General features: G+C 47.2%; 1 protein-coding gene across 2 annotated transcripts; it reads left to right on the top strand.

Annotated features, from left to right (window-relative positions):
• The first annotated feature begins 271 nt into the window (after positions 1-271).
• UPK1B (uroplakin 1B) lies at positions 272-12,116 on the top strand. 2 transcript variants are annotated; one of them, XM_048835835.2, is made up of 8 exons: positions 272-289; positions 3,030-3,107; positions 3,776-3,976; positions 5,578-5,652; positions 7,064-7,186; positions 7,570-7,749; positions 9,672-9,755; positions 10,816-12,116. In XM_048835835.2, exons 2-8 carry the CDS (start codon positions 3,039-3,041, stop codon positions 10,864-10,866), a joined length of 783 nt encoding a protein of 260 aa, XP_048691792.1. In that variant the 5' UTR covers positions 272-289; positions 3,030-3,038; the 3' UTR covers positions 10,867-12,116. The 2 variants fall into 2 exon arrangements, with proteins under 2 accessions (XP_048691792.1, XP_074980519.1); XM_075124418.1 differs by lacking the exon at positions 272-289 and having other exon boundaries at positions 3,024-3,107.
• Positions 12,117-17,728: the final 5,612 nt, after the last annotated feature.

Here is a 17,728-nt window from a genome sequence, read left to right on the forward strand (position 1 = left end):
CTATGTTTCTGCTAGAGAGTGTGCATCCAGCCACCTCAGTCTAGGTGCCTATCTCAGACACGCCAAGATCCTCAAACTAGGCATTCCCCTGCAGACCTGACCCAGTGGCTGTGCTCAGAGCACCCTTAAACTCACCGTGGCTGGTGGAGAGGAAGTAGCTTCTCTTATAACTGTTAGCCCAGTGGTTAGAGCACTCACCGGCAATATGGGAGACCCATGTTTAATTCCCCCCTCTACCTAAGGTGGAGCAGGGAATTGAACGAGGGTTTCCCACCTTTCAGGGCAAGTGGTTAGGGCACTCCCTCTCCGGTCTAATACTTATTTCACACCCAGTGGAACAGCTTCAACAGGAGAGACTGAGGGAGCCCGGACATCAGAATATCCCACAGCTCAGTGGTTAGAGCACTCACCTGAGAGGTGGGAGACCCCAGTTTGAACACCTCTTCAGGCAGAGAGGGGACTTGAACCTGTCTTCCCCACATCCTGGGTGAGTGCTCTAACCACTGGGCTAAAGCTTATAAGGGGGCAGCTGCCACAAACGTCCCTCCGCCCCTGCCCAGTTTCTTCCAAAAAGCATCTTTGGCACCTGACCCCACATCTGAGGATCCCTAGCAGAGAAAGGTGCTTCCCGCCCAGGCCCAGGCTGGGTGCCTTACTCCCTGAGAAGGGTGAGGTTTAGGCCACACCCCTCTCCTCAGCATTTCCCATTGGCTAGCTTAAGTGGTGCCCTGCTCAGCCCTGCTGCTTTTGTGGATCCTTACAATAGAGAGAGGCTCCTAAGGAATCCCTGTCCATTGTACAGGGAGCCTGGGTACCTGCTCCAGAACTTAGAGATACCACTTGGTGGCAGGAGACCTAAACTTTCAGTGCTGCAACATTGAGAATTGCAACACTTAAGCCCCTATCTGGGCCTAACTCCTAGTGTCCAACCTATGCCCTAGAGCAGCCCTGACCCACAACAATCTAGTCCAGAAAAAGCCTCCTTTGAGCTTAGAACCTGCTCTTTCCTATGAAGTGTGCAGAGCTCTGTTCAGGTTCTAGTCAGGATGATTTCCTTCCCTTCCATGCTGTCTCCTGACAGGCGGCTGGCTAAAGGGCTGTGAGAGGCTCTTCTAAAACTACTGTCCTCAGAGCTTGAGGCTCCCCAACAACTCCTCATCTTTCTTATGTGCGAGTGCGTACACCAGACAGTGGCTAAACCAAACTGTAGGAACTATGTCCAATTTGAGGTTGGCAGGTCTACAGCACTGTGCTTGGGTGTCTACATGAACCAATTACATTACGGTAGGACTACAAGTGAAGCATCCCTACAGAAGTGGTAAAAATGCCCGAGGGCTCTCTGAGCTAGCAACTCCACCACTGCTGCAGCTGCATGGAATTCTGGGGTTGTGTCTTTTGCCATTTGCGTAAGAATAGCCTTAGAAAAGCTGTTGGAGAGGGAAGTAATGGAAGTGTAGGTAACTCTTCTTTCTACTGGTGTCTCCATGCTTTGTCCAAGCCACAGGAAGTTCTCTGGTGTTGGTTGCCCCACTGCAGTTCAGAGGACCTAAGGAAGTCTGTGAGAAGGGAGACCAGGGCTTAGTAAAGAGGAAGAGATCATCAGGTGCACATTTCTTCTCAGCTCACCTTTTCCTGTGCAGGGTAATGTTGCATCCCTCTAATAGTTGACCATATGGCTTTGTCTATACTAACGTTACTAAAATTTCCCTCTGGGGTTTGCAACAGTATGGAAACTTGAATAAGAAATTGCTAGTGTAGACATTCCAGAAGCGGACTTGTTACCTTATCAGCCTGTAATCGTTCCACTGTCCCGTTGGTATAGAAGCTGGTACAGATGAGGCCTAATTTAGGCTTCTGTTGACAGTTCAGGTTTTGTGCAGCTCCCCACAATCACAGCTGTTTTTTTTTTTCCACTCAGTTCCTCTTGGAGGAGGGGTTTTCATCACCTTCCCATCAGATCAAGAATCTGGATTTGTCTTTTTTTCCAGGGTTCTTGACCCTGTGGAGGGTGTATCCATGCCCCTCACTGGAGGAGAGTGAATTCCATGTGGAGTGCCTGGGACTAGAAAGTAGGGGGGAGCGTTTTCGAGAATGTAGCTGGAATGCTACTCCGCTAGTATCCCATGCTCCAGCTGTGAGTGGCTCAACTTCCTCCCTCATGCCCTCTCTGTAAGGAGTGCTTTAGGGTAGCTTCAGTGCCCAACCTGAGTGTGTCTCTCACTAGAAAGACACTGGGTAAGATTTGCCTCAGGTTGTCTGCTGTGGAAACCAAAGGAAGCAGCACTGCTTCAGAGACCGAAGCCAGAGCCTGAAGTACACAGTTGGAGAAGGAGCCCATGATCTCACCAGTAGGTATGAGTTGGGAAGAAAGAAGTATATACTAGCTATAGACCAAAGCCCTAGACTAGACTGCTGTGACTTGCTGGCATGCAAATGGACCAGATATCTCTGACCTGGACCCGAAGCTCTATAGGAAAATGAGCACGCTTGGTGTTTATGAACAAAGTGGAAATGGCCACCACAAAACTGTGGCTCATATAGTGCAATGGGGGGGAAGAGGTTACAGGGTGAATAGCTGTCTGGGATGGAGCAGACCTCTTCAGTGAAGAAGTGTGTAGGGTACATCCAACTATTTAACTCCACTTTGCCTTGTCTTTCATGGTATACGCAGGGACTGTAGCCATGATGGAGCTGCATCAGCATGATAGTGCTTATACTACAGGTTCGCACTGTAGTGCTGCCAGCTGGTGGGTAAAAATCCTAGTGTAGGCAAGGCTCAAACCATCTCCAGCAGCCATACAAATATTGCTGATCGCCCTGCCACTTAGTAGTCTGGGCTCCCCCAGCCATCCAACAGGAAAACTCTCTTACCAGCACTGACCCTTCCCTTCTAAAACTGGAAGCCTGTGAAGAAGTGTGTGTGTGGCAGGGGGGGGGGGGCTTTCCTCAAGGATAATGTCCATTTCTAGAATAAGCCTGTGAGACCCGTGTGTCCTGAACACTTTTCTCCGCCTTTCAGGTTGCATGAGGAGCTGAAGATGGCAAAAGGCGATAATGGAGTGCGCTTTTTCCAAGGCCTACTAATTCTCGGCAATGTGATTATTGGGGTAAGTGATCTGGGGCTGTGAGGGGCAAGGGTGGAGAGATGGTTTCTTCAGGGGCTCGTCACTCCTCATCAGATGCACTGTAATAAAAGGCTTGGCCCAGCAATGGGGTCATTCTTCATGTTACCACTTCAGTCTAAATAAAATAAATGCAACGCTAGGTGAGAGGTCAAGGTCCCTGCTGAGTCATGCAAGCAAACGAATTCAGTAAGGGATGGAGGGTGAGGGTACATGGACTGGTAGGAAGTAGGGGCAGCAGTAGCACATCTAGAAGAACAAGCTTTTGTGCCGGGGGCTCTGGAGGGAAGAGCCCTGGTTCCTGAACTCCTCTTTCCAGCCCAGCTCCTTCCCACAATGACGGGAAGGGTTATGTTAATGCCATTCTTAAAGGAATGCTCCAAATCTTGTTTTAAGACCAGCCCAGTTGATATGAGCTGTGCTGCTCTGGGGAAGAGAGAGGGCCCATGCTCAGTGGGTTTTATGTTTACAATTCTCATGAGAGGACAGAAAGCAATGGATTGTGGGCCTGTGGGGAGGGAGTGGTCTCACTGGGAAGCTTGTGCCTTGTGTGTGGGGCAGGAAGAGGAACGTGATTAATAGAAGCTCTCCTTGAACATAGCTGTGGTACTGCTTTGGGCTGACCTGATGGGAGTCTGACTTCTGGTTCTCAGATGTGTGGCATTGCACTGACGGCAGAGTGCATCTTCTTCGTGTCGGATCAGCAGACTCTGTACCCTCTGCTGGAAGCCACCAATAATGATGACATCTATGGTGCAGCCTGGATTGGCATCTTCGTTGGCTTTGCTCTCTTTAATCTGTCTGTCCTGGGCATCATTGGAGTCATTAAGTCACACCGCACAATGCTGCTGGTGGTAAGTGGAGTGATATTAGTCCGCAGGTCGTTAACAGACTAAGATCATGTTATCCCAGTCTTCTGCTCCTTGTGCTCACCAGCTGTTGAGCACTGCTAACTTCAAGATTTGAGTTGTAATTTTCCAGGCCTTAAATAGCATTAGGGCCAAATGTGCCTAAAGGGCCACCCATTTCCTCTTTGGCACCTAGGACAGCCGCATTGTCCAGGAACAGATGGAATCTGTACCAGGAAGAGGGACATGAGTGTGGGAGACTATTTCCATGGTAACTGAGCCACAACTCTAACCCATGACCCCAACTGACCAGGAGGACTGAACATTGTCCCCTTCAGAACAAGTTGGCACTTGCTACCTCAGCTTTGTTTTATTGGGGTGGGTGGGGGGGGGAGAGTAATTTTCCAATAGGGAAAAGGAAGGAAATGGCTCCTTATTAACTGAACTGAGCCCAGTAGGGGGTTCATATCACAACAGACTTCCCTTCCCCCATTATCTGGGTTGCTTTGAGAGAGAAGCTGGGGGCATAGGAATCAAAACGGTAGTCTTGTGGTGGGCTGCAGTACCAGTCCCCAGGTCGAGAGGAGGCAAACATTGCAGTGCAAGGACTGTAGCTGTATTAAAGTTGTCTGGGGTTTTAGACCATATAGTCACACATCATTCCTGGGGATACCTTAATACAGGCAGCATGTGGCTACAGGTGTGGTACAAATGCCTTGATTGGTTTCCAAGTCTCCAGCAGAATCCTGAACAATATATTTGCCATGGTCATACAGCGTAAATTCCTATTGACCACACAAGCTTGGGTCCTCATTTCTTTGCTGCTGGGGGGCATAAAATATTGATACCTCTACCTAGGCTACTGAACTTCATCAAAGTAAGACTGAATCACTGCTGCGAGGAAACTTTGCCTTCCATCATCTCTATACGGTTGGGAGGTGTCTTGGAGTTGTTGGACAAGCCATGGCCAATGCTAAAATGGTGTTCAGATGCTTAGTCAACAGATCATTATGCAGCTTCTTATCTACTTCTTCAGAAGCTCTAATAAGAGGCAGCGTAGAGAAGTCTGGTCTGTGCCTACAGCATAAAGAGCAATCCAGAAATTCTGTGAAACAAATTAAGACTGTTAACATAACGAAGTTTCTACACCCTGAAATGAACCTCAAATTTGCACTCTTAAGATATCAGTGTGGCAAAGAATGTAGCTGCTTCCTAAGAAGGAGAAGACACCACTATTGACAGTCGGAGTGCCATTAGGCAGAATACAAATAAAATGAGAATATGAACCCTTATGGTCCAGGGGATAAGACAATCATGAACTAATGACAGGGCTTCCCTTAAATCCAGATTATGGAATGTATCTGTTAATGACAGGGTAGAACTTGGATGAATGGGACTCTCAAGGTGGAGGAACTTAATTTTGAGTCTCAGCGTTGTTCAGGTAGGGTATGGGTGGAGGTTAGTGCTCACCGTGTCGGATGGGGAAGGAACCCTGCTCCAAAACGCCTTGAACCTGATCTTGTAACACCACACTTTGAAATGCAGCATGTTGTGAGAATAGACCCAGGTTGGAGAGCCAACTACCTTCTGCTCTGATTCTTTTGCAGTATATCATTCTGATGTTGGTCACATATGGATTTGAAGTGGCTTCTTGCATCACAGCAGCAACTCATCGAGATTTTGTGAGTGGTGGTTTCCCATGTATGTTCTCTCAAGAGTAGGATGGAGGCAGGGTGTTTGAACATGTCCACAGAATGCCAAAGCTCTAAGCATACAATGCAGCTAGGGCAGAGTGGAAACCTGGGGAGGGCTGGCTAGAGACTGGACAGTAATGGATACTGCTGAACCACTGAAGAGAGGGTCTAGTCTCCTAGAGGCATGTGTAATTCCATAACTTGGGGTCAAGGAAATAAGACTTTCTTTATGCAAACTGAGTCTGTCCATTAACTGAGGCTACTGAACCTTGACACGTTTTTCAGATGCAGATTGACAATGCTATTGTAGGTGTTTAATGATGGAAGACCTCTGGTTCTACCATTTGAGCATTACTAGTGTAGGGGAGAGACCCATGTAGGTTCTTACAACTTTTTCCAACAGCTGTATGTGCAGTGCTTAACTCCAAACAAACCTCCAGACACTAACAAACAGCTTCTTCCCTTGCCTCCTCCCAGGCAAACCCTTCTGAGGACATGTTCAGCTGTCAAACTCTGGAATCTGTGGGTTTTCTGATGCTCCCAGAGTCCTGTTCTCTAACTCCTAGTATCTCCAGTTGGAGGAGGAAGACTTCCAAACTAACCTGGTTGTCCAAAACTGTGTTTGCTGGTAGTCTACTCCTAATGAAGCAGAAAACCTACTCAGTTCAGAAAGGCATCTAATAACATGGGCACAAGCAGACAATGAGTTTTAATATGGCTAAATGTATCTATTGAGGAACAAAGAATATAGGCCATACGTACAGGATGGAGGACTCTAACCTGGGAAGCAGGGGATCTGAGAAGGATTTGTAGGTAACGGTGGATGATCAGCTGGACATGAGCTCCGAGTGTGACTGACTAAAAGGGCTAATGCTGTCCTGGAGTGCATAAACAGGGGCACGGCGAGTAGGAGTAGAAAGGCTATTTTACCTCTGTATTTGGCACTGGTGTGACCACTGGAACTGTGTGCAGTTCTGGTGCCCACAATTCAAGAAGGATGTTGATAAATTGGAGAGGACTCAGAGAAAAGAACCAAGAGAATGATTTAAGGATTAGAAAACATGGTTTTATAGTGATAGATTCAAGGAGCTCAGTCTATTTAGCTTAACAAAGAAAAGGTTAAAGGATGACTTGATTACATTCTAGAAGTATCTATATGGAGAACAAATATTTAATGGGCTCTTCAATCTAGCAGAGAAAGGTATAACACGATCCAACAGTGGGAAGTTGAAGCTAGTCAATGTTTTTCTGAAAGATTGGCTCTCGGAATTATTTTTGGAAGTTCTATGGCCTGTGTTCTGCAGGAGGTCAAACTAGATGATGACAGTGGTCCCTTCTGGCCTTGGAATCTAGGAATCTAATAACATCACGTGTGCTCTTTATCTCCTTTGCCCTGTAGTTCACACCCAATCTCTTCCTGAAGCAAATGTTGGAAAAGTATCAGAACCCAGAGCCAGCCAACAATGATGATAAGTGGATGAGTGAAGGTGTCACCAGGACATGGGACCGCCTCATGCTACAGGTGACCAGTGCTCATATAACTAAAGATAGCAGCTAAACATTACACAGCTCTGGAATTTCTCTCACCCTAGAATCTTTCCGTAATAAAAGAATGTTGGAATCTTCAGATGTGGCCCTGTCTAACCTCCAGCATCCCAATGCTGCTAGTGCATAAAATGACACTTCAGGCCCCTGGAATATCTGTCAACATGTTGTTTTTTCCTATAAATCTGTTTGTCTGGCGTGACGCAAGCTAGTCACTGTTCTGGGGGCAGGAGGGAGAATGGGGTGGGGGGAGGGGGAAACCTGAGGACTGGACATCAGCTTCTGTATAATACCTGTATCCCTGTGTCACAGGGGGATCTCAATATTCTCTCTCTCTCTCTTCCTCCCTCCCAAATCCAGAATCAGTGCTGTGGGGTGAATGGCCCCTCTGACTGGCAGAACTACGTGTCTGTGTTCAGGAGCAGGAACAGTGACTCAGAGTTCCCTTGGCCACGCCAGTGCTGTGTCATGGATGTCCAAGGAATTCCAATCAACTTGGATGGCTGCAAACTGGGTGTCTCCGGCTACTATAATAATAAGGCAAGAATCTCTCTCCACTTTTACTGTGGTTCTTGTTGACTAGTGGGATTATCTCAAAACTTAACTTGTAATGAAAAGAGGTGCCAGGACTTAAGCAATTGTTTTTACATTCATAACTGATGCAGCAAGCCGAGAGGCGCTGGGGCTATGAACTGCCAAGCCCAGAGTTGCCGGGGCTTAGCCCCGGCAAAAATTAAGCCCTGGATTATCTCATGAGGATGGTGTAACAGCATGCCAAATGAAACACAATGGGGATTGAAAGCCTATGACATACTAGGGGGACAGGATAGATCTGCTAGTTCCCAAAGGCTTTCTGAGGAGGAGAAACTTCTGTCGTTTTCCTGTCCACATCACTGGCCCAGGACTGAGTAGCACAGGAGCATTCCTGATGTTTGGGACATAGGCAGGGCCTTACCAAATTCACAGCCATGAAATCTGGTCTTTGTGTTTTTACCCTGTACCATACAGATGTCACGGGGGAGACCAGAGTATCTCCAATTGGGGGCCCTGACTCAAAAGGGAGTTGCAGGGCGGTCACAAGGTTATTTTAGGGGGTCATGGTATTGCCACCCTTTCTTCTGCGCTGCCTTCAGAGCTGGGCAGCTGGAGAGAAGCAGCGCAGAAGTAAAGGTGGCAATCCCATCCCAGGCCATCCTTACTTCTGCTCTGCTGCTGGCGGCAGCTCTGCCTTCAGAGCTGGGCTCCCCGCCCGCATCCGCCGCTCTCCAGCTGCCCAGCTCTGAAGGCAGCGCTGCCATCAGTAGCAGCGCAGAAGTAAGGGTAGCAGTACCACAACCCCCCTACAATAACCTTGAGACCCCCTTCCCCACAACTCCTTTTTGGGTCAGGACCCCTACAATTACAACTCTGTGAAATTTCCAATTGAAATTGCTGAAATCATGAAATTTGCAACTTTTAAAACAATTGACCGTCAAATTGACCAAAATGGACCATTAATTTGGTAGGGCCCTAGATACAGGAGACAATAGAGGGGTGCTGTCCCAGGGGAACTTGTCCAAGATGCCAGCCCAGGACAAGAGTACCCGAAGGGTGGCTGGTTTCATGACCAAGAGGGTTGGCATAGGAGCCAGTGTTGGCTGAGCACCAGTCATTTGAATGGTGACTGATATCCCATATGTAGTGACTAAACTCTCTTAACCTACCCAAAGGGCCCCATTCTAGAGGTGGGAAGGGACAAAGCCATGTTAATTGGGCACCATGTGGGAAGCTGTCGCCAATGTCTGTGGCTTAAGAGACTGTTGGTTCTTTGGTGCCTTTCCCAAATGCTAGCAACCTGCTGTGGTGCAGTGCATGGTAAACTGTACCTTGCTCAATTTTTTGGGAGTGGGGTGGGCAGCCAGAATGTCAGAATCCAGTCAGTGGAGCAGCCTGTTCACCGGGAGAGACTGTTAACTGCATATAAGATGCATGCTTGGAGATGGGGGTTATGGGGAAGTTCAGGTGACCATAGCTTCTAGCAATTTAGCAGAGGTTTGTCGTCTTCAGCTATATTCCCACTGGCAAGCTCATGTTCTCCTGGTGATTTGGAGTGAAAGGCATAATTAATACAGTAAGTTGGCCTGAAGTATTTGAGAGGATCTGTTTCTAGAGGGAATATAAAGCCATAATCTGGATCTATTTCTTCCTCATCTATCAGGGAGTTGGCAGAGCCATAGGCTGGGATGCCAACTGTGAGCTATCTCCTAAGACCAAGTTGAACATTCTGACCATGATGGTTGCATTGCAACCAAAGCCTGTTCTAGCTGACTTGTTAATGTCATGCAAACTAGCTAGTTCAGTGTGCTTGTGGTTCCTGGAGAATGAGAACCGGACCTCTCTCCAAGAGAGCTGAGCTTGTAACATAGTTGCTCAAAGCTCATGCTCTGGTCTTGATTTGCTGCTTATTGGCTCTGTTCCCACAGGGTTGCTATGACATTATCTCTGGTCCAATGAACAGACATGCTTGGGGTGTTGCCTGGTTTGGCTTTGCCATTCTCTGCTGGACTGTGAGTACTTAATATCTGCTCTTCTTTCCCCCCAGCCCCCCACCTCTATTCAACCTGAGGGGAAATGGGGATTGGCACTAGTGGAAGGACTGATCCCTGGAGAACAAGCAGCTCCCCATCCAACTGTAGGGCCATTCTGAGTTGGAAACACACTTGCGGGTGGGGAGGGTAAAGGATGTGGGCTGTCTTGAAGGACTGTCTCCAGATTAAGCTGCTTTAGCTCTGTTCCATTAAGTAAGGCTGTGTTCTGATCTGACCTCCACATGCTGAGAAATTAATGGCAACTGTGCCTAATCCCCATAAGTGCACCCTGCTGATGTTCAGAATAAAATCTCTGTACTGTATAGCTAACTCTTAACTCTGCAAATCAAAAGCCTCTGTCAGTGGACTGATCCCATGGCCCACAAAGCGAAAGTAGTTAAGTGTGCTAATAAGTATGATCTCCCCAACCTTAGCCTACAGGTAGCTGATGAATGTTGCCACTGTTGCTGCTGTTAATGCAAACAGATGTTCACTTGGGTATTCACCACTCCTCTTATTTGCTCTTTGCCAGCATTTGTGCAGCTCACAAGTCCTGTTCACAGAAAAGTGTCAATTACTCTTGCTGGAAGTGTTCATGTGGCCATTTCAAAGCTCTTTCGGCTTGAGTCATGAGAGCAGAAAAAATACACGACTTGGAGTATTTGCTATTCATGATGAGAGAAAGTCACCTAAAAAATAAATAGTCATGGCAAAAAGTTCAAGAGCAACCTCTAGACTGAAATCAATACATAGGCTGTGGAACAAAATGCTTAACTGCAGAGTTGTTAGCTGCAGATGGCTTGCCCTGCTCCAGCTCAACTGTTGTATTGAAGAGTTGGCTCCTGTGTGAAGACAGCAACCTTCTGTGGCTACCAGGGGTGGATTAGGTGATGGAAACCCCTGACTTGATCCACTGAAAGGATGAAATGTCATCTGACAATGGGATTGTCGGAGTGTGGTGTGTGGTTTTTGTTTTGTTTTTGTTTTTGGTTGGTAAATCTGCTTTCTTCATTATCTAACGGCCATTTTTTCTTTATAGTTCTGGGTTCTTATCTGCACCATGTTCTATTGGAGCAGAATTGAATACTGAGGATCCAGTGGCCTCCCAACAACCCCTCTGAAGTCTTGGTGCATGAAACTGCATTCGTTCATCTGTACTATTCCTCTTGTGCTAAGGAGGATTTGAGGCTCTCCCAGTGCCCCCATTATCATCCCACTCTCCATCTCCCTGAAAACCAGACAGACTGGTACACTGAGCTGATCCTTCCAAGAAAGAACATGCCTTCCTTTAGCCTCACTGGAGTTCTGTAGCTTTTATGCCTATTAACGGACCCAAATCCTTCACTGTTCTGAAGACTACTTGAGTCTGAGAGATGCTCTGATTATTCCAGAGATGGCCTTGAAAAGGGAAATGGCCCATAAATGTACTTGCTCCAGAAAACAATTTCTTTAAACTAGGGCTAATGTAAATGATACCAGAACAAATCTGATGCACAAGGCTGTTGGTGTATATAGTATATGTGAGAGATGCTGTCACCACACCAGAGAGCCTTCCTCCTTGCAAGGAAGAGGAAAATTAGACATGTAACTACAGGAATTGCCAAGTTTATTTAACATTCATATTGAGTTCTGGCCTCTATTAAAGATATCCGTCCTCTAAGAAGGAGGCAGACTCTCTTTTCTACCCTCTGCCATACCTAACTTCCCAGTCTTAAAAGCTAAAAGCAGGTTACTAGTCAACCCAAATCAAGGGCTAGTTCACTGCATCATAATATGCTTCCTATGTTCAAGCCTACCTCTGGTGCTTATCACTGATAAAATATAGGACCCCCATCTCTCTGAAATGGTGCCAACACATGCAATGTTTTACCTCCTCAAAACTGACTCAACAGTTTTTTCACAGCTCCTTGGAGATCTTGGGGGGCGGGGCGTGGATATGCAGTTTTGTTCTCTGATGTATTAACAGGACAAAATATTCCTCCTTTCCCATCCCTACCAGCCTACTCCACTTTCCACCTCCAGCTAACTCAAGGCATAGAATTGAGCCCCCTTGATCAAGTAGAGTAATTTTGAGTTCAAGGACAACTATTAATTCTTTCTTGTATGTTCTTCTACAACCTCACTGAATCCCAGTTCTGTCCTAGCATAAGCTGTTAAAACTCCCAGTTAAGCAGGCAACTATTGACCTAAGTCAGACTTAAACGGGTCTGGTGTAATTCCTAATGAATGTCTTGTAAGTTACGTGCATTGTGTGACGCTTGCTCCTTGTACAGAATGTTTTATCTGAAATCTGTTTAAGTGTTGGGGGTCAGCCCCTAAGAACCTGCCAGCTACCGTGATTGTTCCAGTGTTTCTGTATATTCTCCAAATCTTTAATAAAAAAGCTGAGTTTCAAATTCTCACTGTCAAGGATCTTGAGTAAATGGAGGCTCCACCAGCTGCCTCCAGACACCTGAATGTTGGACAGTGCTGGGTTCAAAAAGCTGGTGGCTCCAAACTTCTCGCAGGTACGGAGTTGCTACTGTCTGTGCATCTAGAATGTTGTGCTGTGGAAAAATCTGGCACTGAACCGACTTGCCAGTCTAATCAAAGGGCTGTGGGAATAGAACTCTTAGATTAGAGGTGGGTCACTGACCCTTAGGTTCCCCCCCACCCTCCACCTCTGCCCCCAAATGCCACTAACGGAAGGCAGGCTGCTTTGGTGATGGGGTGGCTGCCTCCTTCAAGACTATGGACTCTAAAGCATCACTACAATCCAGTGTTTAGTCCCAAATACTCTCCCAGGGTTGACTTGGACGGATGGGTTGGTCCTCTTGCTTAGACCTCTCTTGAGGCTACAAGTTTAGTTTTAGGTGCTACAAGACACATGAGAACCAGTGACCCCTAACTCAGTGTAGCAACAGCAAAGAGTTGTAGCTTTTAATGTCAATTTAGAGGCAAAATACCTGTGGGGAGTCAGGAGAGTAGAAATCAGTGTATCATTTTTATGTGAGCATGCACACACATGCAGCTTCTCCACTCTCTCCAAACACACCTCTGGTGTGACGGCCAGCCCTTCACAAACATGAATTAACACCTGTTTTTGTAACATACCCACTTCAGCATGAGATTCTGTGCTCTTACTTGGTTTTAGGCTGCCCCAGGAGCTCTGCAGAGCCACAATGCCTGGATGATGGTCCGCACAGCCTCCTCTGTACTGATGTCTCTGAAGAAGTGGCTTGCAAAAAATGAAATCAAAACCACAGGATTAGATTGCTGGGTTGAGAGAATATTTTCCCTCAGGGAACTTCTGCTTTAATAGTGGTTGGTGAGGCAGGGCTATCCAGAGGGTAGAATAAAACACCCTGAAACTAATCTGACCAGTGGAATGGAGTGCAGATGCCAGATCCATCCCTTTTGTAAGTGAATGGGGAGTGAGACAGGCCTGGCTAGTGCTGTCTCAATACTGCTTCCCCCCAAGCACTCCAGTTGGGACTGGCTTAAAGCATTATTTCAAAATCTCAGGTTGGGGTTCTTTGTATTTTTGCCTTCTGGTTCCTGAGCCTCTGGGTTACTTGCTGGTCGTTTTAAACTTTCTCTTCAAGCAGGAGGTGTAGAAACGTCCTTTTAATTATTTTCAAATGTGATGGTTGCGTAATCACTTGATCCTAGTGCTATGGAGTTAAGAGAAACACCAACTATTGTGAGGGGCAGCAGTGCTGCTGGCTGGAACGGCAGTTTCGAGACAACAGCGGTTCCACTGAGGTGGCAAGAGCAGAATGGAGCGATGGTAGAATGTTGTCAAGCCGGCTCGGAGGAATCCTGCACAGCTCTTTCTGGTTTTCTTGCTTTGAGGGTCCTCATTCCAATTGCTGCAGATCCCCACTGGGGTTGTAGGATTCCCGTAGTGGGTGGGGAAGCTCAGAGCAGTAGAGACAAGGTAGCGCAAGAGATGAGGAATGGCAGCAAACAGGTTCATGTGCTAATTAATAGCTATCTAGGGCCCCTCCTAGCTTTCCACATTCTGGACTACAGCTTGGTGTAGGTCTTGCCTTACCTCTGAAATAGCCATCCTGCTTGGCTATGCGAATAAGTAATGTAGAACTGAGATAAGGTGGCAATAAAACTCATGAAAGTGCATCTGTGTCCTCACTGCACACATGCTGCGTAATCTCCCTAGATGAAGGGCTCGGAGGCTCAAATCTTTATCATCATTTGCACACAAAAATGTGCATTTGTAACTTTCATGTCCAGCTATCAACTGTATATGCAGAGCACTACCTTTTTGTAGGGCCACCTCTGGTCACTTTCATCATACAACTTGAGATAGTCACTATTTTTCTGATATGCCCAGTTCCTGGAACTGTGAGAAGAAGCTGTTTTTATGTATAACCTTTCCCGCTCTCGTCGTGGTCGAGAAAAGCTTGGGAAACATAGAGTGCCCTCAGGGCTTAACATCAGGCACCAAATGTACCCTACATTTAGTGTGGGTTTATTTTATAAAAGCGTGGTTTTGTTCTTTAATGCTTGGTGTCAGCGACCCTGAGTGTTCTCGTTTTTCTGGGTGACATTACAGTTTAGTTCTGCCTTCGTTCCATGTACGCAGCCTACCCCCTCCCTTGTGCTATCATTCTCCTGTGGCCTCACTCAGAAAAGTACCTTCATTCTCACACATGCTCTTGTCTCCTTGTGCAGGGGCTTGCACCTAGGCCCTCACTCGCTCTCCTCCTCAGCCTGTTATTGACCCACACTATCTCTGGCCAGTGGCTTTTGACACCTATTGGACAACATGACGGGCATTGCTTGTAGCTACCCTTACTGCTGCAGCCAGACACCATGTAGCACTGTGGTGCCCAGTTACCTCTGCCCAAACCAACACACGTGCCTGAACACCTAGTGTCCTATACTGCTTGCACATCACGCCCCTTGCATCCTAGTATTGGCCTGAGCCATCCTGCATCAAGAGCAGGGCTGGCAAGGAAAAGTGTGATCTAAAATTTGCCAGCCAGCTTGTAACGGACTTCCTCTCACCTGCAGCAGCAATTAAGAAAAGCCTCTGAAATGTTGCTCATGGAGGCAGGCAGCCGCCTATGGGAACTCCCCCCTGCAATGGGTAGCCTCCCCTCTAGTTAGGGAAGAGGCTTTACTCATCAAGGAGCTGGGGCAGGATGCTGAGGCCTAGTTTTCACTAGGGTTTTTACCACGTTAGCTACCAGCTGAGGTGAACTCCAGGTACTGCAGATGCTGTTTGTAGTTCTCCCAGGGAAGTTAGTTCAGGGAAACACTCGGATGTTACCACGTTAGTTTAAGGGGATAAAATCCCAACTTTTTTTTTGCTAGTGTGGGGGCACCTTTGTTAGGGTGCTGTGGCTGGTGGAGAGATTGCAGAGGTGGTGGAGGCAGCTCCAAACCGAGTCTCTGCCACTTTCAATGCTCCAATGAATCAATCAGGCTTCGAGCAGCCCATTCCTGGTCCCAGCAATAGCTACACTCGCCCAGGCATTTGGTACTTAAAGTAAAATGTTTCATGGTACAAAAATGAATAATACTGATTGCTGAGCATGAATGTTTGCTGCATTCAAGAACCGCGTCCCACTGCTTTTGAAGGGGTTTTAGTGTATTTTAGGCTGTATCCATCATCATTCGTTAGGTTTTTTTCCTTCTCTTCAGGTCTTGCCTGTTTGCACCCTTCCTTCATGAGAGGTTTAACAAGGACAAGTGCAGAGTCCTGCACTTAGGACAGAAGAATCCAATGCACCGCTACAGACTAGGGATCGAATGGCTCAGCAGCAGTTCTGCAGAAAAGGACCTGGAGATTACAATGGATGAGAAGCTGGATATGAGTCAACAGTGTGCCTTTGTTGCCAAGAAGGCTAACAGCATATTGGGCTACATTAGTAGGAGCATTGCCAGCAGATCAAGGGAAGTGATTATTCCCCTTTTCTCGGCACTGGTGAGGCCACATCTGGAGTATTGCTTCCAGTTTTGGTCTCCCCACTACAAAAAGGAGGTGGCCAAATTATAGAGAGTCCCGCAGAGGGCAACAAAAATGATTAGGGGTCTGGAACACATGATCTATGAGTAGAGGCTGCGGGAACTGGAATTATTTAGTCTGCAGAAGAGAAGAGTGAGGCGGGATTTGATAGCTGCTTTCAACTACCTGAAAGGGGGTTCCAAACAGGATGGATCTAGGCTGTGCTCAGTGGTAGCAGACAACAGAACAAGGAGTAATCGTCTCAAGTTGCCGTGGGGGAGGTTTAGGTTGGATATTAGGAAAAACTTTTTCACTAGGAGGGTGGTGAAACACTGGAATGGGTTACCTACGGAGGTGGTGGAATCTCCTTCCTTAGAAGTTTTTAAGGTCAGGCTTGACAAAGCCCTGGCTGGGATGATTTAGTTGGGGATTGGTCCTGCTTTGAGCAGGGGGTGGACTAGATGACCTCCTGAGGTCCCTTCCAACCCTGATAGTCTATGATTCTATGTTTTATTCGCCCATCTCAACCCAGCTCTAGCCACAGTCACATCCTGAATCCTTGTGGCTTGTTCTTAAGCAGCAACTGCATAATCTTTGACATAGTGAAGCCTCTTCCACCAGAAGCTGGGAATGGGTGACAGGGGGATGGATCGCTTGAGGATTGCCTGTTCTGTTCATTCCCTCCGCAGCACCTGGCATTGGCCACTGTTGGAAGACAGGATACTGGGCTAGATGGACCTTTGGTCTGACCCAGTATGGCTGTTCATAAATTTAAGAAGAACATAAATATGTCCAGGTCCTTTAAGATAAAGGATTTAAATACTATATATATATATATATATATACACATATATACACACACACACACATTGCCACAGATGTGCTGTGAACACAATACAGCTCATTTGTAAAGCAAGGCCTGGACTGACAGCCTGGATCTGGATGCCCAAGGGCTTTGTCAAAGCTCAAAAACCAACCTTGGCGCCTGAGCCACATTTTGTAAGCTCCATTTTTTAATAATGGGCTGAACCAAAAGCCCTCACCTTAACACACATGCTCGAGCTAAGTTCTGGGAGCCTGAAAGCCAGACCCAGAGCTGAATTTTGCAGCTCTAGTCTGCCTGTAATCCCCAGTGCCCTGAACCACCTCATCCTTAACCGTCAGAGAGCTCCAGATGAGTTAGCCTAATGTATCCTATATCTGAGGACTGGCTCCCGCCCTGGCAGAGAATGGCCTCAAAGATCTAACAGCCCTTTTCCATCTCTCACTATTATCCTGTATGTGTTTTTGGTTTTTTCTTTCACAGGCAGAGGTGCTGAACCTAGCGATGCTGGGGGTGCTGCCGCAGCCCCTGGCTTGCAGTGGTTTCCATCATATCCAGGGTTTACAGTTGGGTTCAGTGGCTGTCAGCACCCCCAATGCACAAACTATTCCAGTGCCCTTGTTCACACGCCAATACCCCGCCTCCCCCCACCGGGGCTAATGCCCTTTCCTACCCTGTTTGTCTCTCCTCTTTGCTACCAGTTTGCCTCCAGTTCTATGCTGGTTGCTGGCCAGGTCAGGTCAAGAACTGGCAGCAGCGAGGTGTGTCTTGTTGACAGCCCTTGGAGGGCTGGGGTGTGAAGCAGCAGGGCAGGTTTCTACAGGAGCCTTCCCCGGTGCCAGGTTTAACAACCTGTCTCCTGGGTAGAAATGGAAAGCAACCACTTTGGAAACATGCTTAGACATGGAGCTGTCATGTTGTAACCAGTGCCTCCAGCACAAACACTCTTGGTTCAGGCTAGGCTGTAATTTGTACTGTGTCAGCCTTTCAAACCCACAGTGATTTGCAATCAGGGAAAAATGACTTGGTGGAAAGTGTGCTGGAGCATTTCCATGTGTTGCAACATGGTGGCTGCCAGCACAGTTTAACTGTCGTACGTGCAGGGCTTTAGTGTGTAATTTGCTTGATTTCTTTAATCATGGAAATCTTGGAAGTCTGTTGAGTGTTCTGGGCAGG

The sequence above is a fragment of the Caretta caretta genome, chromosome 1, assembly GCF_965140235.1.
Source record: "Caretta caretta isolate rCarCar2 chromosome 1, rCarCar1.hap1, whole genome shotgun sequence".
NCBI classification, from domain to species: Eukaryota; Metazoa; Chordata; order Testudines; family Cheloniidae; genus Caretta; species Caretta caretta.